Source organism: Neoarius graeffei, chromosome 6, assembly GCF_027579695.1.
Source record: "Neoarius graeffei isolate fNeoGra1 chromosome 6, fNeoGra1.pri, whole genome shotgun sequence".
Lineage (NCBI taxonomy): Eukaryota > Metazoa > Chordata > Actinopteri > Siluriformes > Ariidae > Neoarius > Neoarius graeffei.
The window spans coordinates 103,921,323-103,943,244 of NC_083574.1; the positions used below are offsets into that span (position 1 = coordinate 103,921,323).

At 41.6% G+C, this 21,922-nt stretch overlaps 2 protein-coding genes across 2 annotated transcripts in view; both read left to right on the top strand.

Annotated features, from left to right (window-relative positions):
* Positions 1–13,412, top strand: part of LOC132887624 (NACHT, LRR and PYD domains-containing protein 3-like) — a 75,965-nt gene extending 62,553 nt beyond the window's left edge. Inside the window, exons 14-18 of the mRNA XM_060923091.1 lie at positions 11,236–11,403; positions 11,743–11,916; positions 12,121–12,294; positions 12,959–13,123; positions 13,235–13,412. Coding sequence (XP_060779074.1) covers positions 11,236–11,403; positions 11,743–11,916; positions 12,121–12,294; positions 12,959–13,123; positions 13,235–13,412 — 859 coding nt within the window. The remainder of the gene's footprint in view (positions 1–11,235; positions 11,404–11,742; positions 11,917–12,120; positions 12,295–12,958; positions 13,124–13,234) is intronic.
* The window catches only part of LOC132888209 (protein NLRC5-like), a 951,571-nt gene that overhangs the window by 746,629 nt on the left and 183,020 nt on the right, over positions 1–21,922 (top strand). Inside the window, exons 25-26 of the mRNA XM_060924270.1 lie at positions 15,121–15,291; positions 15,948–16,118. Coding sequence (XP_060780253.1) covers positions 15,121–15,291; positions 15,948–16,118 — 342 coding nt within the window. The remainder of the gene's footprint in view (positions 1–15,120; positions 15,292–15,947; positions 16,119–21,922) is intronic.

The window sequence follows — 21,922 nt, forward strand, 5'->3', positions numbered from 1 at the left end:
GAGAGAGAACCACATTGCCCAGCCCTTGCATTTGGGAGAGGAAACCCCGTGTCTTGGTCATTAAGAGCATGCGCTGAATAAACACCTGTGGCAATTATGTATTTTCAATTCAGATTATTCACTATTGCATATTTACACATCATTGAGGTGCACCCTATCAGTTTGATGTGGATTTTTCTGTTCGTTAATAATTATTCATATTTTCTTGTCCATTCAATTGTGAATATGGAATTACTTGAACAAAGCGTAATTCTATTTTTTAGAATTATCCACATCAAGAAAAATCCACATCAAACTGATGGGGTGCACCTCAATGATGTGTAAATATACAATAACAGACTTTGCTAGACTGTAATGCCACGCCCCGCACAGCCAGAGTCCTCTGCCCTCCCCCCAAAGAACCAGCGCGGGCAGCTCGCGCTGCCGCGCCTCGGGACGAAGAGCCACGGTGCTCGGCTTCAGTTTCGAGTCGGCGGCTCCAGCCCGACTTTGCAGTGGATGTGACAAGACGTGTTATACGGAGCCGTAGTAACTCGTCCCCTCACTTTTACGCTACGTTCACACTGCAAGGCTTAATGCTCAATTCCGATTTTTTTGTGAAATCCGATTTTTTTGTGAGGTCGTTCACATTAACAAATATATGCGACTTGTATGTGATCCTCAGTATGAACGAAAAGCGACCTAAAAGTGTTCCGCATGCGCACTGCAGGATACGACGACGTCACACGCAGTGAGCATGGCCAGTGTTTACGGAAGTAAAACCGCCCGGTTGCGGTATGACTCATCCAATCTAGCTTGAATAGCTGCATCCCCCCAAATGGAAATCAGCTCCCTAACCTCTGCGTCCTTCCATTGAGAAGATTCAGAACCTTCACAGACCGAAGCGTCCCTCGCACTGATGTCATGCGCAGGGGCGCAGATACGTTTTTTGAACTGGGGGGGACAAAAAACTGGGGGGGGGACAAAGCTGCCAGCAAACCAACCCCAACCCCGATATGCCTATCAAACTTGTTGTTAGTAACCATAGCAACCAAGCTCGAGCTCGCAACCTGTGCAGTCTGCGCAGCTCAACCAACCGAATATCAGTCTTTGTTTTGTTTTATGTGAGTTGTTGCAACTATGTATACACTGCTGTGCACCTCAATAAACCGAATGGTAATTAGTCTTTTGATTTTTCCGTGAGGTTTGCCTTATGCAAAGAAAGACAGCATAGACGTTTTTTCCTCCCTATAAGTGGGGGGGACCGAACGAGGTGAATTTAAATATGACTCGTCCCACCCTCTATCTGCGCCCGTGATTATGCGCCATGTTGTTGTAACTTTTTTGAGAGACCCGCCGCCTACTTCAGCGCAGAATAGTGACGTTTGTGGCTTGTTGATGACGTGTAAGTCGGATGAATGCGACCTGGCGGTTCAGACTGAAGTCGCATATGAAAAGAGCGGATAGGAATCGGAATTAGCACCACATATCCAAACGGCCTGGGTCGGATTTGAAAAAATCGGATCTGTGTCATTCAAATTGTCAATAAATGATCGGATACAGGTCACATATGGGCGAAAAGATCGGATTTGAGTCACTTCAGCCTGCAGTGTGAACGTAGCCTTAATTACCCGAGCGCACGCCTTAATGCAAAGCGTGCGCACGGTTTATAACTCGTGCGCGCGCATTAATATCTCGTGCACACGCCTTATAAGTTGTTCCCACGCTTTATTTTTTTATTCACCATGTCCCCTCTACGGCTCCGTAGTGTTATGCTCTGCAATAAAAAAAAAAAAACATTGGTACAAAGCAAGCCCATTCACTTTTTTATGCTGATAAGAGAATTACAATGTTTTTTCATGTGACAAAAATGTGCGATTAAATTGCGATTAATCGCGAGTTAACTATGACAGTCGCGACATTAATCGCGATTAAATATTTTAATCGCTTGACAGCACTAATATATATATATATATATATATATATATATATATATATATATATATATATAGTTTTTTAAATATTTGTTTATTGCTTTTCAAAATAGAAAAAGAACACAGGACGAACAGAAAAAAAGGACCCTCCCCCCACCCCAAAACTAACAAATAAAACATGAACAAGATCAGCTCATCATGTAAAGAAATAACAAGGCCACAGTTATGGCAATAAACTAGACATACATATTTAAAAAAAAAACTGTACAAAGTGAATAGTAAAATGAGAAATACACACAGCAAGGTGTATCACAGTGATCGGCACATTAGTCCTTTCGTTGAAACAGTTGCAGTACAGGGTCCCACATCCTTTTAAACATGTCTCCCCTGTCTTCATTATAAAGTCTCAGTCTCTCCAGGTGAAGCATATTTGCCATTTCTCTCAACCACAAATCATATGTGGGTGCAATGTCCAACCTCCACGCCCAGAGGATTAACTTCTTTGCAATCACAGTTCCAAATAGGATAGCCTTTTTCTCATGTTTTTTGGCAGAAGACAAAGGAGTAGTTGCCCCGAGAATGGCTACAAGCAAATCAGGCTCCCAACATTTCCCATAAGCCATAGAGAAGCAATGAAAAATACTTTTCCAGTATGTGTACAGGTTACTACATAACCAAAAAGAGTGTATTAGGCTACGTTTACATTAGACCATATCTGTCTCGTTTTCTTCGCGGATGCACTGTCCGTTTACATTAAACCCCCTGGAAAAGCCAGGAAACGGGAATCCGCCAGCGTCCACGTATTCAATCTAGATCGTATCTGGTCCGGTGCTGTGTAAACATTCAGAATACGCGAATACGCTGTGCTGAGCTCTAGCTGGCGTCTCATTGGACAACATCACTGTGACATCCACCTTCCTGATTCGCTGGCGTTGGTCATGTGACGCGACTGCTGAAAAACGGCGCGGACTTCCGCCTTGTATCACCTTTCATTAAAGAGTATAAAAGTATGAAAATACTGCAAATACTGATGCAAATACTGCCCATTGTGTAGTTATGATTGTCTTTAGGCTTGCCATCCTTCCACTTGCAAGTAATAAGTGATATGCGCTGGGATCACACACACAGCGGCTCAGTCCCGAATCGTGGCTTGTTCACTTCACTCGCGCGCTGTGTGAGCTGCGCAGGGCCGGAGTGCGCACCCTCCAGAGGGCACTCGCTGTTCAGGGCGGAGTGATTTGGAGCGCAGGATGCCTGCGGAGCCGAGCGTATCCGCGTATTGGCGTTGCTATGTGCACGGCTAACGGTTTTAGTGTAAACGCGAATCGTTTTAAGAACATTAATCTGATGATCCGCTGATTCGACGTAATGTAAACGTAGCCTTAGGTTACCAGTCGTAGACTTGCATCTGTTGCAAATGGGTGAAACATCAGGAAAGAAACTGTGCAGTTTTTCTCTGGAATAATAGAGTCTATGTAGAACTGCATAAGGCAATGCCTGACATTCACAGAGCAATCATGTATACGTCATCTTCCAATTCTACATTCAGCTCATCTTTCCATGCCTGCCTAATACTTGCTGTGTTCAATGGAGTATTGTTGTGCAAGATCCGGTAAAAGAACGAAACTGCCCCTTTAGCAGCAGGGTCAAATTTGTTTGTTGCCTCAAGGGCCTCATGCTCTACCAGAATTTCAAAGTTGGGTAAATGCGTCCTGACATAATTTCGAATTTGAAAGTATTGAAAAAGGCCAGATTTAGGGATGTCATATTTAGCGACAAGTTGTGGGTATGAGGCAAAAATGCTGTTAATGTGTACGGTAGGTCACCTATGTTACAAATGCCTTTCCATTTCCAGAGGAGGAAAACACTATCAGTCAGACCTGATAAAAAAGAATGGTTTTCACATATTGGGGTGTCCAAATAGGTTTTTGGATCCTCTATGTAATGTTTTATCTGCTTCCAGATTCTTATGGTGTTGCCAATTACAAAACTGTTATTAAAGCATGCCTTTTTAACAGTAGTGGGACTGTTAAGAAGAGCCGGTCATGAAGTTTTTTTGCAAAGCATTCTTTCCGTACACAACCATGCAGGGCAGGAGTCTGCCTCAGACGGAGGGCCCTTCTTCCACCATGCAAGAATAGTTAGGTGCGCAGCCCAGTAATACAACTTAAAATTCGGTAAAGCAAAACCTCCCATGTCCTTTGGCTTTGCTAGGTGTTTTTCAGAGATTCTAACAGTTTTATAACTCCAAATAAAAGGTATAATAATCAAGTCTAACTGTTTGAAGTGTGATTGTGCAATAAAACATGGAATGGACTGGAAAAGATGGAGAAAGTGGGGCAATACATCTTGATTGCATTCATCTTGATTGCATTCATCTTCCCAGCCATGGATATTGCGAGGGTTTTCCAAAACTCAATATTAGTTTTGACTTGCTCAATTTTGCTTTGCCAGTTTAATCGGAGTTGGTCATTTGGGTTTTTGGTGACAGTCACTCCTAAATATGTAAAAGCTTTGGAGGATTTCTTAAATGGAATGGATTGCAAATATGCCTAACTACAGCGGAGACTGGCATAAGTTTGCTCTTCTCCCAGTTGATAGAAAATCCTGAGAGATTGCCAAACTTATTAATGAGAGCCACCAGCAGAGGTGTGACCAGAATGGCATGTGTGGGTGGGCAGTTAGCTCATCTGGGGGGGCAGAAAACAATACCTGAAAAATCGGTGGAAAACCACTACTACAATTACTAGGCCTAATAGTCCAATAATAATAAGAATAATTCAATTCGGTAATCAAAATATGGTCACACTAGCATAAATCATGACTGTCAATTTTGTTAACAGTGTGGACTTTTTTTTATGAAGTTTTTTTTGTTTGTTTTTTTGTTTGTTTTTTTTTGTAAAGAAAAAAAAAAAAAAACTAAACTAACTTTTTTTGAAAAGCCTGGCTATGCTGAATGGAAATTTAAATGTTGACATTGAAAATGTTGGGATGCACCATCTACTGGTCTTCATGAATAGCTGACCTTTGACCTGGACCATTATCTACAAGTCTGCGGTTACACTTACCAAATTCTGAAACAAATTCATTCATGTCTAGATTTTCTGTGGTTTCCTTCTCATGTGCCAGAATGACTAAATTTTTCTTCCTTGAATGCAGCATTGTTCTGCGTAGTGGAGTGAGGATGCGGTTCAAGGTGGAGAAAGAGCTTTCGCATGCAGCTGAAGACACGCCAATGACAAGTGCTGTGACATATATTGAATGCAATATGGGGAAGGCCTCTTTGTACTGCTGAATGCATTTGCATGCTTCAGAGAGGTTAGCATCAGTTGACAATTTATTGAGCAACATTGCTTTTGCCACAGAAATTTCATTTTGCAAGCTTATGCTGTTAAGCTGTGCCTGCAAGCACCTGAAGTGGTTTCAGGAGAGAGGGCTCAAGAAAGGACTTTGATTTTGGCAGGAGAAATGATGTGGACCTCATCAGTTCAACATTTCTCTGAGAGAATCTATATATTATATAGAGAATATATTCAAAAAAACTTCAGGAAAAGTCCCTCCTCCCCACCCTCGTGATTGTGACCACGCAGAGCCAGTTCATTGACAGCCAGGAACTGAACGGCCTCCCCAATGCTCTTCACATAGTACCTGTTTTTTTCTATCTGCGTTTGACCCAGCAGGTGAGCTATGCTTTCACCCGTCTCTGCCCAACGCTGGTGTTCCTGCCACGCAGACATTGATCTGACGTGTGGGAGACTCGATGCATGTTTTTGGAAGCCGGCGTCTTTTTCAAGGGCTTTTTTCCAATTTATGAAGCCACGTTTGGTAAATATATCCTCGCGGTCCGAATGTGAAATGTTAAATTTGCGGCAGGCAAAGCAAAAGCTGGCATCGCAGATAACGGAATACTCGAGCCACGGTCGAGAATGATACCAGCTTGCACTAAAGCACCGAAGGGTTTGTCCAAATGGGCGCTTGGGGTAATTAGTTAAAATAGGCTGGGACGGGCTATCCATATTTAAGTCGGAAGGGACGTGCACATCAGAGGTTTGGGAGGACTGCATACTTTGTGAAATGCAGGGGTTTTGAGTTCCTGAAGCGGCCACAGAACTGCAGGATGGCGCAGACAGTGTTGCCAGATACTGCTGACGTTTTCCAGCCCAAAATATGTTCAAAACCCGCCAAAATGCACTTGAAACCGCCCAATCTGGCAACACTGGGCGCAGACCTATTCAGATCCTGTGAAGGACTTTGCTCCGCGTTGGCAGCAGCGGTGCTGGGCTCAACAGCGGAGTCAGAAGCTTGCGCAGCGACAGGGGCGGATGAGGTCTGCTTTTTAATGAGCCACCTATGCATGTCTTTTGGTGTTACGTACTAGTTAATAAAATGTTTTAATAACGTCTGTGTGGGTTATGCTTAGTGGCTGGCTGCCTGCCTAGGCTGGCAATTCAACTAGCTAGCACAGTCTCCTAGTCTTAATAATAGCAGGCTAGCACAGGTAGACTGCTGTAACTAGCTGACTTATCTACACAAATCAACAAGTAAATGAAATGAACAAGCTCAACTCAACAAAAACTACTACCACTACTTTGTGAAAAGATGACAGAGAAGAACGAAATAGGAACTGTATGGGCGCAAAGTAAACTCCCGCACAGCCTTGTGCTTGCTAGTTGAATGGAGGAGGACTGACACGCCCCCTATTCAAACGAACCAACTGGAAAGCAGTTTTGACGATTGTTCTGCCCCTTAAGGTTACGGAGGGGGGAAACACGATAACAAAAAAATAATTAAAGCTATAAACTTTGCAGATATATGCTGTTTTTAAATCAACACCAGCATTTATTCTACCAATACAAGACACAAACAGAGATCATAAATCGTGGCCTTTTTTCTGGCCAGTTTTCTTTGGATGGACAGGGCATTTCTCAGGGGGGCAGGACTTGTCCCTTGGGAGGCAGTGCCCACCCCAGCCCCCCCGTGGCCACGCCCCAGAGAGCCAGGAGAGGAGGTATTGATGCTTGCGGCTGGGAAATGTACAAGAGAATGTCATCCGCATACAGCGAAAGATAATGTTTATAGCCAAACATGTTGATGGGAGAGATTAATGGGCTCTGTCTGACACTAGCAGCGAACGGTTTGATGATAATCGCGAACAAAAAGGGGGAGAGGGGGCAACCTTGACGGGTCCCACGATGAACTGCAAATGGAGGGGAGATATTCTGATTAGTAATAACTGATGCAGTCGGTCGTGAATAAATTATTTCAATCCATTTCATGAAGGAGGGTCCAAATCCAAATTTTTTTTTTAGCACTGACATCATGTAAGGCCACTCTACTTGATCAAAAGCGCGTTGTGCATCCAGTGAAATAACAACCGCCTCTCCTGAATGCTTGGCATATAGTATGTTGAAAAGGCGACGTAGATTGAAATACATATGTCGACCGGGCATAAAGCCAGTTTGATCTGGATGTATGATGGAGCATATACATTCTTTAAGTCTATTGACCAGAATTTTTCCAAGAATTTTGGTTTCGATGGATCATAATGAAATTAGGCGATATGATGACACCATCTGAGGGTCACGGTCTGGCTTTGGGATTAGCGAAATATTAGCTTTGTATAAGGTAGGAGACAAACCTGAGGTCAGCATTGTATGACTGAACATCCGTAAGAGCAGAGGTGACAACTTGGAGCCAAATTTTTTGAAAAAATTCTACACTAAAACCATCTGGACCTGGCACCTTGTTATTGGGGAAGGAAGAGATAACCTGTGTAATCTCATCCAGATTGATGTCTTTATCTAGCATATCAGCCGAGTCCAACAATAATTTGGGTAAGTCCAGATTCTTAAAATGCATCGAAAGCTTGAAAATCTAGGTCGCCCTGTGACTGGTAGACATTAGCATAGAAATTCACAAAACATTCATTGATCTTCACCGGGTCCGTATGCAAGGCACCTCTCTCAGATTTGATACTATGTATGGCTCTGGAAGCCTGTATTTGCCTCAGCTGGTGGGTTAATAATCTGTGCGGCTTGTCGCCAAGCTTGAAATATCTCTGTCTGACTTGTACTAGTAATTTTGATGTGTTTTTTGACATTATAGAATTATATTCATACCGTAGAACAGTTATTTTATTAAGTACTTCTATTTTACGTTCAGTTTTGTATGAAGCTTCTAGCTTGGTCAATTGATCATCAATTAGTCTTTCCATGGATTTTTTTTTTCTCTGCTGTCTCATATGATATTATATGGCCTCTAAGGACAGTCTTCATGGCCTCCCACAGAGTGGAATTGTCTACATCGCCCGTATCATTGGTGCTTAAATATACAGTAGTTCTATTTTACCAGAGACATAGGTACAAAATTCTTCATCTTTTAATAGTGTATTATTCAAATGCCAGCTATGTTCACTTCTCTTGTGATTCAAGTCAAGACACTTAACGAAACAGGAGCGTGATCCGATATTAGTATATTATGGTAAGTGCAGTCGACTACCAACTGTAGCAGCTTAGAATCCATCAAAAAGAAATCAATCCTGGAATAGGATTTATGTACTGTGGAAAAATAAGAAAAATCCTTTGTGGTGGGGTGGAGAAGCCTCCAAATATCCACCAAATTATAAGACTGCATAAGATTGTTGAGTGTGCCACTGTTTCTAAATACACTGGTTTGGGAGTGCTGCTGATCGAGAACGGGATCTAAAACGTAGTTAAAATCGCCGCCCATAATTACATTTGAATCCGACAAATTTGGCAAGGCATTGTAAAGGTTCTGAAAAAAAAGATGGTCGTCAAAATTGGGCTCGTATATATTTACTAATATTTATGGTGTGGAGTTCAGAGTCCCACTAACTATCACATACCTGCCTCTCTGGTCTGAAATCGTTTGAGAGTGGATAAATGGTATATTTTTTTTCTTATCATAATTGCAACACCTCTAGATTTTGTACTGAAATTTGACTGATAGACCTGAGAAGCCCACGAGGGGCAAAGTATTTTTGCTGCTGTTTTCTTAATGTGTGTCTCCTGGAGAAAATATATGTCAGATTTAAGCACCCTTAAATGTGCATACACCTTCCCTCTTTTCAGTGGGCTATTCCAGCTAGTTATTTTAACTTTACCATTGCTGTGTCCATGCAAATCAGCTAACATACAAAATATCTACTGTATACAGTATATAAAAATGAAAACCTTTTCCATAATTGTGGCAAGGCATACTCAATAAATTTAAACTGACAGATGTGCTGAAAAAACACCCCATAAACACAAAACCCCTCCCTATAAACACAGGAGCAGTGCTTCCATACCCCTAACTTTAAGTTAAAACTAGACTTGGGGACCAGCTGGTGGCCCAGACTAGCAGTATAACTATCCATCTCTCTCCAAACAGGGGAGACAAGATACCCCACTTCACAAATAAGCATTAAGAAGAAAATAAAACTTATTAGTCCTCACACAAACTAAACATGGGCATATCCTATGAACTGGCCGTCTTTGTTAAACAACGTTAACTTACACCATCCTTTAGTGTGGCAGCATTTATCACATAACATGCCCAGGATATTAGTCTGTTTCCCGGCTTACAGTAGCGCCGGCAGCTGCGTCCTATCCCTCAGCCTCACGGCTCAGGAACTCTTCGGCATCGGCTGGGGTGGTAAACGTGCCGGTGTTGTTACTAACCATGACCACAAACCGCACTGGGTGTCGGAATCCACACCGGATCGACTTAGCCCTGCACTTCTTCCTGATGGCTTGAAAAGCCTGACGTTTCTTCATTGTGGCCGAGGTGAGATCCAGAAAAATGTACACCGGGCGCCCATCATATTGTAGAGGAGCTTTCTCTCTTGCGAGCCATAGCACAAGCTCTTTCACCTGATAGTAGTGTATCCTAGCGATGATGGCTCTCACTTTGCCGTCAGTAGCCAGAGCCAAGCTACGGTGGGCCCAGTCCACTTCTGTTGGGAGGTTGAAATGCTCCTCTCCAAGCAGTTTAGGAAGCAGCTTAGATACAAACTCCGTAGGCCGGCCATGTTCTGTCTTCTTAATTCAGACAATATGAATATTCTGCCTATGGGAGCGGGCCTCAAGGTCATCTAGTTTAGCTTGTTGCTGCTTGTATTGAGAAGCTAATGCATCGTATCGCTTCTCCAGCCCTTCTAGTTGCCTCTTGTGCGACTCAGTGGCGGCCTCAATAGATGACACCCGCTCGCTGACTTTGATTAGGGCAACTTTAAAGTCTGAGATAACCCCATTGAGCTCAGTGAACCTCATGTCAACCCTGCTGCCCAGTGTTTTTATGGCTGTCAGGATGTCTTTAATGGTAGTACTAGCCGGAGAGCTAGCTACTGTACATTAGTGTTAGCTTCACACGTGTCTGTTAGCATGGCACAGTGGTCACCAAAATCATCCTCCCTGGGACATTTGTCTTGCTTCTTTCCTTTACCAGCTTTCTTCATCTCAACTAAGATGTTGTAGTTCACTTCAGGCACATGAAATGATGGTTAAATGTCTTATGCACGAGGCAGATGGTGAAGTCGAGGTGGAGCTCCCCTAATGCATGTCTACTCCATATCGAAAAAACCTGGAAATCCTCATCACAATATTTTAATGCGTTCCCATTTGAATGAAGACTGATGAATGAAGTCTTTGAAGAATGAAGACTGATGAATGAAGTCTTTTTTTTTTTCGAGGGGTGTGTATCAGCCGAGAATATCGATTATCGTAAATCACAGTCCTTATCAGTGCCAAAAAATTCCTTATCAGGCTCTAAAATCAACACAAAAGGCCCTAAAATCAATCAGTATCTTGTATTTGGAAAATATGAAGGTATTAGATGTTGTCGTGTGCTCATTTATCATCCACCAAAGAGCCTGGACACACCACTGCTCACCGTCACCGAGATGGTCAGTGGGGTTATATTCAATCACACTGAGTTAGGACAGAAATAAAAGAGAGATTTTTATTTGAGTGATCAACATTTGGATTAATTAGTAAAGCTGTAATTTGGCCCAGTGGGCTAACTGCTCTGCCTGGATAATTAACTAATTAGCTGAATAATATCTGTTCAGTCAAACGGAGCGGTGAGGATTTATTTGTACTGAAATTAGTGGCCTTTGCATTTTTGAGGTAGAATTACATGCAACTCCAAATAAATTCTAAATGAATAAAACTTGTCATGTGTATGTAATTTACAAACACGTTTATGTAGTTCATTAGTGACGAAGGGTTTCTGGAAATGAAAGAATAATGAAGTACTGAGCATTGAGAACATTTCCCAATCCACCCTTAACCACATGCTGAACTTTCTGCTCCTTCTCCAGACTTTCAGACTGTAATATAACAGAGAAAGGATACACTGATCTGGCTGAAGCTCTGAAGTCACAGCGCTCATCACACCTGAGAGAGCTGGATCTCAGAGGGAACGACCCTGGAGCATCAGGAATGAAGGAGTTTAGGAATTTGCTGAATGATGGAAAATGTACACTGAGGTGAGCACTTTCCCCCAGTAAATGCACACAGCTTTCATTCTGACTAATTAGTAAAGTTTTGCTGTTTGCACCACTGTATAGTGCACTGTTACTCACATTTCTCACACTTTTACAGTATTTTTATGATTGTACACAATTATTTTTATCTTCATATTTTTTATAAAGGAAATAAATGAAGAAATCTGAAGTCAGAATGATGCTGAAGTGAGAGTGTGAATGTTTAAAATTAGTTTTCCACCAAGGACCAAACAATTAGTGAAAAAGTAACACTGCGTTGCTGTTCAGTGTAATAAATGATAAATGACTGTTATTATTTATCTGTTCTTTCTCTCTCTACAGGTTGTTGAAAAGTCCCAATGCACAGACAGCTTATGATCATGTGACTAAAGTTGTGGGTATAAACCCAATCCTGCAGACGGACCTGAATCTGAGTGGGAAAATCGCAGGAGATTCAGGAGCAGAGCAACTCTCTGCTTTACTGAAGGATCCACACTGCAGAGCTGAAAAACTTCAGTACGGAACTGAATTATATATTAATCTGTAAACTTCAGTTAGTGATGTTAGTGCTGAACAGTTTGTCTTTAGGTTATCAATCATTCATCGAGTTTTCATGTCTTTTTCAGTAGTAATGAGTAGTTTGAGGAGAAAAGACCCCCTTCTGCACACAGAACTGCTGAAGAAAAACCCACAGTTAACTGTGATTTATTGTGCTTTCAGACTCCGTGAGTGTAATCTGACAGAGAAAGGATGTTCAGCTCTGCTCACAGCTCTCAGATCAGAATCCTCCACCCTGAGGGAGCTGAATCTGAGTCAGAACAGGATTCAGGATTCAGGAGTGAAGCTGCTCTCTGCAGAACTGAAGAATCCACACTGTAAACTGGAGACTGTGAGGTAACATCTAATACACACTTCATTCATCATCCAGAGGCTCTGATAGAGCCGTGAAATACAGTAGATGTCGTCGTGTCAGTGTTGTGGTGTCTGTAGATTTCAAACAGTGCACTGAGCAGTTTAGAAATGATCTCATTATCCACATACGGAGGGAAAAAGGGATAAGAATACAGATGACGGTCGACGTTCTGCATTTGTTTTCATATCATCATCTCTGTGTCGTCTGCAACATTTATAGAAGAAGTGTCCAGTGTCAGGAACTTTACATTTTCAGACTCTGTAAAGTCTTCACAGACTCTGTAAAGTTCTCAGTAAAAGCCGAAGGTCTGAAAATGTTTCGTATGCACTGTATAGTTTTATTAAAGCCGAGTGAATTTGAGGGGGCGTGTCAGACAGAACGGAGAAATATTTCATTTGGAAAAGACTTTATATTTCCTGCTATGATCCAGTTTTCACTACTGACTTTATAATGTCTGTTTCTGAGTTCAGAACATTTCAGGCATCACAGATTGGTAAACTGGCGTGTGTTTCCAGAGAGGACAAAAACAGGGAAAATAATTTAGTCTCACAATGAAAGCTGCCACATTTTTTACTCTCACTGATTTTTGAGGAGATTTACAGAGATTTCCAACATAAAATCAGAGAGTTGTGTGTTTTTGTGTAGACTTTCAGACTGCAGTATAACAGAGGAAGGATACACTGCTCTGGCTGAAGCTCTGAGACTAAACCCATCATCACACCTGAGAGAGCTGGATCTCAGAGGGAACGACCCTGGAGCATCAGGAGTCCAACAACTTACTGACTGCAAAACTAACAAACTGACACTCAGGTGATTCTTCTCGAAGCAAACATCATATTAAACAAACAAACAAACAAACAAACAAACAAACAAATAAATACTGTGAAAAAATGACTTTTTTTTTTCTTCAAATCCCTCCAGGTTGTTGAAAAGTGCTGAAGCAGAGGAAGCCTACAACCTTCTTACTCGAATGTTCAGTAAAAACCCCTTACTGCACACAGAGCTGGATCTGAGCGACATAACATCAGAAGACGACAGAGTGGATCAGCTCTCGGCTCTGCTGCAGGATCCACATTACAGACTGCAGAAACTTGCGTAAGAAACAACTATAAACACATCGATCTCTATTTTCTGTTTTCACTCAGTTGCTGTTTTTACAGCCAGAAGCGACTGTATCCATGCGGACTGTGCCTGTGCTGATTGGAAAGCCGCTGACAGTGAATTGTACTCACCTTACAACCTGCCGAGTCCCTGCCTCTTCGAGAAAACGCTGTTTTCATTGAAGCCCAGGCTTAAATATTCCATTTCTTACAGCTCAGTTTTGTAGATATTCACTAATTATGTCGCACGGCTTTTATAGTAGGCCACAGCACTACAGCCACATTTCACCTCAATCCAGTGCTAGGATGAGCTGTGCTATAATTAAGCACTAAATAAATAAACTGAAACTAAAGACATGTTGAACACCTGAAAGGCTCCCAAAACTTCATTAGATATTCTTCACGCATGTTTACAAGCAGTGGTGAACCGTTACTATTAGAGCTGGGACTTCAGACACCAAAACAGCAACAGGGTAAAGGATTCTGTAAGGGATTAGCGTCAGGCTGCCAGGTCGCTCTGTTGTGTGAAGCTGTCGATGTTGATTTTAACTCAGTAAATTCCACAAGGGAATAAACCCTTAAGTCTGAGTGAAAAATACTGTAGTGAGCGTGCAGCGTGGAAGAAGAGTCTGGAGACAGAAATCTTAGTTTCTTGGTCGTTAGCCTGTGCTACTGGCTCTCGATAGCACTGACTGCTTTATTAACTTTCACTAACACTACTGATGAACGCTACACCGGCTGGAAGGTGACTTCACTGCTGCACTGATGGCGCCAACTCGTAGTTATGTTTGCATTGGCCTTCAATAATGCAATTAAAAAGCAATTAAAGAATGAAAGAAATGAAATATAGCATTTGTAATGCTGATATGTTTGGGCTTCTCTGAACGCCTGGAAGGCCCTGACGCTTCCCGTCTGTTTACAAGAGAAAACCATACCAACGGACATTGAAAAACTAGAAAAGAGTGTGTATGTAGAATAATAATAATAATAATAATAGGGGCGGCACGGTGGTGTAGTGGTTAGCGCTGTCGCCTCACAGCAAGAAGGTCCGGGTTCGAGCCCCGTGGCCGGCGAGGGCCTTTCCGTGTGGAGTTTGCATGTTCTCCCCGTGTCCGCGTGGGTTTCCTCCGGGTGCTCCGGTTTCCCCCACAGTCCAAAGACATGCAGGTTAGGTTAACTGGTGACTCTAAATTGACCGTAGGTGTGAATGGTTGTCTGTGTCTATGTGTCAGCCCTGTGATGACCTGGCGACTTGTCCAGGGTGTACCCCGCCTTTCGCCCGTAGTCAGCTGGGATAGGCTCCAGCTTGCCTGTGACCCTGTAGAACAGGATAAAGCGGCTAGAGATAATGAGATGAGATGAGATAATAATAATAATAATAATGGCTAACTTCTTTCACTGATGTTCTGCAACATTCAATGGAACTCCAAATTTGATTTTTTTTTAATTGTTGGCAAATTGCTGTGGTATGAGAAGAATAACACTCCAAGATGTGCTGTTATAGAAAAATAATCAACTTCAGGGTGAGAACAGTAACTCCACTTCATCACACCACCCTGTCTCTCTCTCTCTCTCTCTCTCTCTCACACACACACACACACACACACACACAGTGGTTTATTCCTTAGTTATTGACCTTAATACTGTAACAGTGTTGAGTTCACTCTAATAAAGGACTAAATATTTTTTCTCTGTCTCCCTCTGCAGACTGAGGAACAGCGTCAGTGAGAAATCCTGCACTGCTTTGGCTTCAGCTCTCTGTACAAATCCATCACACATCAGAGAGCTGGATCTGAGTGAGTGTGAACTGGGAGACTCAGGAGTGGAGAAGCTCTGTGATCTACTGAAGAAACACGAGTGTAAACTGGAGACACTGCGGTGAGTAACTCAGTGATGAAACACACTAAGTTTTATAATAATGCAGAACAAGGGCGCCTGCTAGTGGGGGGACTGGTGAAGATAAACTGCCCTTTAGGTGTGAATGAGTGTGTAAAAGTGTGTGTGCATGGAGCCCTGCAATGGACGGTACATTAAAGAAAACCATCCTGTAATTCAACACAAGTTTTCTGACAGTAACACACACTGGCTCAGCACTAGTAAACAGATGTAAACATCTGTCAGCACTAATACTGAACAGACGGTGAAAACTTGGTTTAAAAACTATTGTTATTTTTAACGGTTTTAAAAGAGGCTAATATTACCCAAAATAATATTTACATTTTATTTACATTTATTTCATCATTCCATCCTTTACACTTCTATCTTACAAATAAGAAAAGTCACAGCAGCTCACAAAAAACACTGAATTATCAGTCTAGTGATTGGCATAAGGTCCAACTAAGTCAGAAAAAGGCAGCATGCAGCTTCAAGTGTGTGTGTGTGTGTGTGTGTGTTTTTTCTGGGGGCAATGTAAGCACTGAATAATACTCCATGAACATGAGATAACACTTGGATAAAAGGAAATCAGAATAAAAAAAAAAACCTCTTTTCTTTTTTTCTGTCCTGATGGACTAAATGCCGTTTCCTTTCTGCAGACTGTGTTACAGCGTCAATGAGAAATCCTGCACTGCTTTGGCTTCAGCTCTCTGTACAAATCCATCACACATCAGAGAGCTGGATCTGCGTGGGTGTGAACTGGGAGACTCAGGAGTGGAGAAGCTCTGTGATCTACTGAAGAAACACGAGTGTAAACTGGAGACACTGCTGTGAGTAACTCAGTGATGAAACACACTAAGTTTTATAATAATGCAGAACAAGGGCGCCTGCTAGTGGGGGGACTGGTGAAGATAAACTGCCCTTTAGGTGTGAATGAGTGTGTAAAAGTGTGTGTGCATGGAGCCCTGCAATGGATGGTACATTAAAAGAGATACGCAGAACCATGGCCTCACTTTCATTTATAAATGCCTTGAGACCTCAAGAATGGTGCAGGAATAGTTTTAAGCATTAACAATAAATCTAATATAGTAATTTTTACGATTAAAGTGATTTTATATAGGTAGCGGTCTGAGTGAATGACCGTGACGTCCGTAATGTCACAGCAGGAAGTCTATCGGTCTCATCACCGTTTCCGCTATACTAAAACACAGAGCTGACTTCAACTCCTATCCTCCATTTTGAGCTAATTTATCGCCATGCCATGCAGATGTGTTGCTGGCCAGTGCAGCAACATGACTGAAGGTGTATTTATATTGCATTCACGGCCCAAGAATGTTCAAACTGCAAAGATTTGGATGCGTTTTATGAGAAGTTCACGGGCACATTGGGCAGCTATGAAGTAGTCTCTCCTCTGCTCTGCACATTTTACTGAAGACTCGTATGAGACTTCTGATCTGTTGAGGAGTGTTGGCTATAAGCCCATATTGAAAGAGAGTGCAGTACCAACAGTTAAAGAAAAATAAAACTAAGAAAAGAAAAGTAAGTTCAGTTGCACCAGTTCTCCCGGAATGTGAGTCGAGGGTTGTTGCTAAAACCCGGGATGGAACGGGACATATTATCACTCACGCAGTGACCTCCCCGCGGTTGTTGCTAAAACCGGGGATCTCATGTCCCGTCCCAGGATTTAGTAATTGCCTGAGCCAAGCAGTAATGGCAGAGTACTCAGTATGGAGAAAATGGAGAATGAGTGGACCAGCCGTCTGATTTCTGCACTGGATATGCTCGCCTCAGCAGCAATATCTCGCCCTTACGTGAAAGAAGAGAATGAACGGAGAACTGAACGAACGACTGAAAGTCATATTGCTTCAAAGCAATCGGCCACAAGATCGGCCTTCAAGAAGCGAGAACACAGACAGGTAAGCTCCGACTCTCATTTGGATACAAAACAACAAAAACAGCAAAACTCATTGTTTACCTGCATTTAGATTAATACATGTAACTTGTATTGTGTGTTTAAGTTAGCGGTATAAGATTATTTAATTTGCTTCAGAATGTGATTGTCTCAGTTCATCTGATTATTTAATGAGCCTTTTACGTTTTATCAGTGAAAATGCATGCATGTACATGTATGTTGCATAAGTTATAACACCCGTCCTGTTTTAATGAGAGTCAACCCACAATCAATGAAGTCAAATCAGTCTTAGTTGAGCGAGTCGGTAACAGGATTTCTTACTTTCACCATAATTTTTTTTTTATATGACTTTGGTCTATAGCTGTAAAAGGCTTCGGCCTTAAAACCGGTTCCCGCTGTGACGTTACGCACTCAGGACTGGCTGGCTCAGCGGGGCGGCTCCAATGACAACTCTGCGGTTGGTTTTAACTCTCAAAAATATATATTTAATTCCCATTTATGCAACATACAAGACTCAAGGATGGAGATACTATCCCCTCAGAAATTTGTTTAAAAATAAAGACTCTACGTATCTCCTTTAAAGAAAACCATACTGTAATTCAGCAAAGTTTTCTGACAGTAACACACACTGGCTCAGCACTAGTAAACAGCTGTAAACATCTGTCAGCACTAATACTGAACAGACGGTGAAAACTTAGTTTAAAAACTGTCATTATTTTTTAACAGTTTTAAAAGAGGCTAATATTACCCAAAATAATATTTACATTTTATTTACATTTACTTCATCATTCCATCCTTTACACTTCTATCTTACAAATAAGAAAAGTCACAGCAGCTCACAAAAATACACTGAATTATCAGTCTAGTGATTGGCATAAGCAGTGTTGGGGAAGTTACTACAAAAAAGTAACTGGTTACTTTTTACTTTAGTTACTGCTTTGAACTGTAATTGGATTACTTTACTTGTTACTAATTTTAAAAAGTAACTTCACTACTCGTTACTTTACTTTTTGTTTTTTCCACTCATCCAAATTCCCTATGCAGAAATACATGCACAAACAAGATAGCCTAGCCTTTCATTTAACTTTATTTTTAAAACAATTACCTTGTGCAAAGTATGAACATAGTTCAAGGCATAACCTGGCTTCATTAGAATTAGATAGTTAAGTGTGTAAAATGATACAAAAATAAAAATGGCAACAAATGTAGTCTTTACCACTGCTCAAAGTGAAAGGTTATATAAAAGAAGGCATTTGAAACGATGCCAGTCATTTGAAAACATGACTGCATGAATTGTGCCCTGTACTTACAAACAGTTGCCTCAAAATAAAATCCACAAAATAAAACTAAATGGAGGCTATACAAAGGCAATCAGGTGAGTCAACAGCAACACATTAATTTCACCGCATTAACTGTAACTGAAGAAACAGGAAATGTACTCTGTATGTTAACATATTCAATGAACAGGCCATGCAGAACATAAATTTACCACACAATTCATTTCTCGTTCTCTCTGGTGAAACAGTGGTTGTATCTCATTAGTAAAATGCTCTCAAATTTCCTGTCAGTCTGTTCCTCCTTGGGGTCAGAACAATGCCACCCTGACTGAAAAGTCTCTCAACCGGTGCGCTTGGTGGTGTTGGAGTGTTGTATTGCCGTGAGATATCTTTGATCCTGGGGAACTGTCTAAGAACCTCCATGTCAGTTTTAGGTGATTTCAGGTATTCCATGACTTCCGTATCTGCAGTGTAAGAGGTCTGCTCCTCCTCCTCAAATGCAAAAAAGTCATTCTGACTGGAGGGGCCTCTGCTGGTCTCACCTGCTCCTCCTCAGGAATCCGAGCCCGACACTCTGAAATGAGCAGTCTCCTAGCAGCATCCCTCCTTGTCTCATCTTTGAGCCAGCGGACCTTGAATCTGGGCAATGTGACAGCAGCAATGAGGGCATCTTTGCTGTCTAAGATGTCTGAAAACCTGTCTTTGATTGCCTGCAATATGAGACACAACATTAGACATGCATGCAGTAGCATGCTTTACAAGTGGCCGATATGAAAAATGCATTGGGCCCATAAATATAGGTTAATAATTGATATGCATAGATACAGCATATATTTTATGTAGGCATTTTATTGTTCATTGTATTTACCTGTACAATGTCCTCAGGCATGCCAGCTGTCATGCGGGACAGGCCATTCTTAAGGGCAAGCAACTTGGACATAAGTACCTCCAGTGTTGGCAGGAGAGTGCCATAATAGCAGTTATCTTCTCCTTGTAAAATGTCCAATGCCACAGCAAGTGGCTTGAGCACTGTGCAGTACTCCTTCAGGAACTGATACTCTCGCTCAGTGATGCCTCTGATTTCCAGTCTAGAACAAAGGGTGTTCAGCTCTGCAATTGGAATGTCTGTGATGCGAGACAAAGCATTGTAAAGGGAGTTCCATCTTGTTGTAGAAGGGACAATGATGCCACAGTGGAGCGGCTAGTCTTGCTCCAGAGAGTTGAACACTTTCCAAGAGCACTTTTGTAAACTGCTCTGCATTCACTGTTAGTAGTGACCCATTTCTCTAAATCAGTAGTAGATATCAAATTCAATGTATGGGATGCACAGCGCAGATGAGGGGGCAGAGAAAACTGCCCATCAAAATTTGTGGAAAGCACTTGATCAGTGTCTGTGAAAGTCACCCCTTCTTCATCAATGATTTCCTCATCACTTAAAGTGCCATTCCACCATTGGATGTATTCTTTGGCATAAAATACAATATATTTTGACAACATATATAAATGGTATCACTAGATAGAGAAATCTTTTAGCTTCAAAATGATATATCAAACATAATCTTTTGACAACAACAAGTATATTAATTTTGCGACCAAAGTCACCTACCCTTTTAATTTCCGCGCGTGATGTCATCGGCAGGTTCCCCTTCTTGTGTACCACGTGACGTGTGACGTGGCACATATCAGCAATGGCGGATAGAACGCGATAAAAATAATACCAATAAATCTACCTAATACCAATCAATCTAGCTAACTGAAAGATTAACTCAAAATTTTTCGCAATTTTTTTGGCCCCCATATACGAGGAGAAATGACTCTCTCACTTTGGGGGTTTCCTGGTCTAAAAATAGACCGACACGTGGTACACAAGAAGGGGAACCTGCCGATGACATCACGTTTCACTACCGTGCGGAAATTAAAAGGGTAGGTGACTTTGGTCGCAAAATTAATATACTTGTCGTCAAAAAATTGTGTTTGATATATCATTTTGAAGCTAAAAGATTTCTCTGTCTAGTCATGTTGTCATAAAATATATTGTATTTTATGCAAAAGAATACATCCAATGGTGGAATGGCACTTTAAGGACCCTTCAGGTTGCATCTCAAACATTCGAAAGGCCTTAAGAAAATTACTCCCATTATCTGTGACACACTTTACAACTTTTTGAGTTAGTCCATAACTTGAATGCACTTGCTCTATTTCGCTGACTATTACGTCGTAGGTATGTCGCCCTCTGACCCTTTGCAGGCAATGGCAGCCTTCTCACGCTTAAAGTTCTCATCAATCCAGTGAGCAGTCATTCTGAGAACTTTTATTGTTAGCAGTCCACATATCTGCCATTGTGGAAATATATTCCATGGTCTCAAATGTCTTTTTAAGATCTGATTCCATTACAGCATAACATCTGCTCAAGTAACTTGACAATGTTTTTATGTCTGATATGGGCGCTCGCGTTGTTGGTATTTTGTTTAATATTTTCCTGAAACGGGGTGATTCTACTGTAGACAAGGGAACCATGTCCTCCACGACATAGGCTGCTACTAGCTTATTTATTTCTGCCTGCGGTGTTACCTGCCGTACTCCTCCTCCTGTAAGTTTCACCTGTTTTGCTGCTGGGGCAGTCTCCTCATCACCGCGGCTGAGGCCACGGGGATCTTTTGCCACGAGCTTTGTATGACTGTGCTGTCATAATGAACAGTTTATAACTTCAGCAACACAGACTTACTGTTAAAACAATAATGAATTTCCTGGTTCCACAGTTATACTTTGTGACTCTATAGGACACAGTTATAGAAGTGAGTTATTTATACTCATGCTTTCTGTTATCACCCAGATGAGGATGGGTTCCCTGTTGAGTCTGGTTCCTCTCAAGGTTTCTTCCTCATGTCATCTGAGTTTTTCCTCACCACCGTCGCCACAGGCTTGATCACTGGGGATAGATTCGGGATAAAATTAGCTCATGTTTAAATTCTTTCATTTTCTGTAAAGCTGCTTTGCAACAATGTCTGTTTGTTAAAAGCACTATTCAAATCAACTTGACTTAAATATCACGCCTGCTAATAAACACTCTTCCTGCACTTAGATCCGTCTACCGCCGTCTATCTCATAGTGTCCTGATCCTCAGATCTTTAACCCAGCCACAGATAAAAAGTTGTTCTCCTCCAGGATTTTCCAGGTTTTCATCTGTGTGTCCGTGTAGAACGATGTCTGCAGCAGCAGGTAGTCTGAGATGTCGGGGAACTCAACGGATGGATAATTTTCCAACTCATAGGAAAAATCGTTCTTTGTTAGCGTGTAAGGATCTAATCCCATTGAGTGGGTTCTACAACCCCGATTCCAAAAAAGTTGGGACAAAGTACAAATTGTAAATAAAAACGGAATGCAATGATGTGGAAGTTTCAAAATTCCATATTTTTTCAGAATAGAACATAGATGACATATCAAA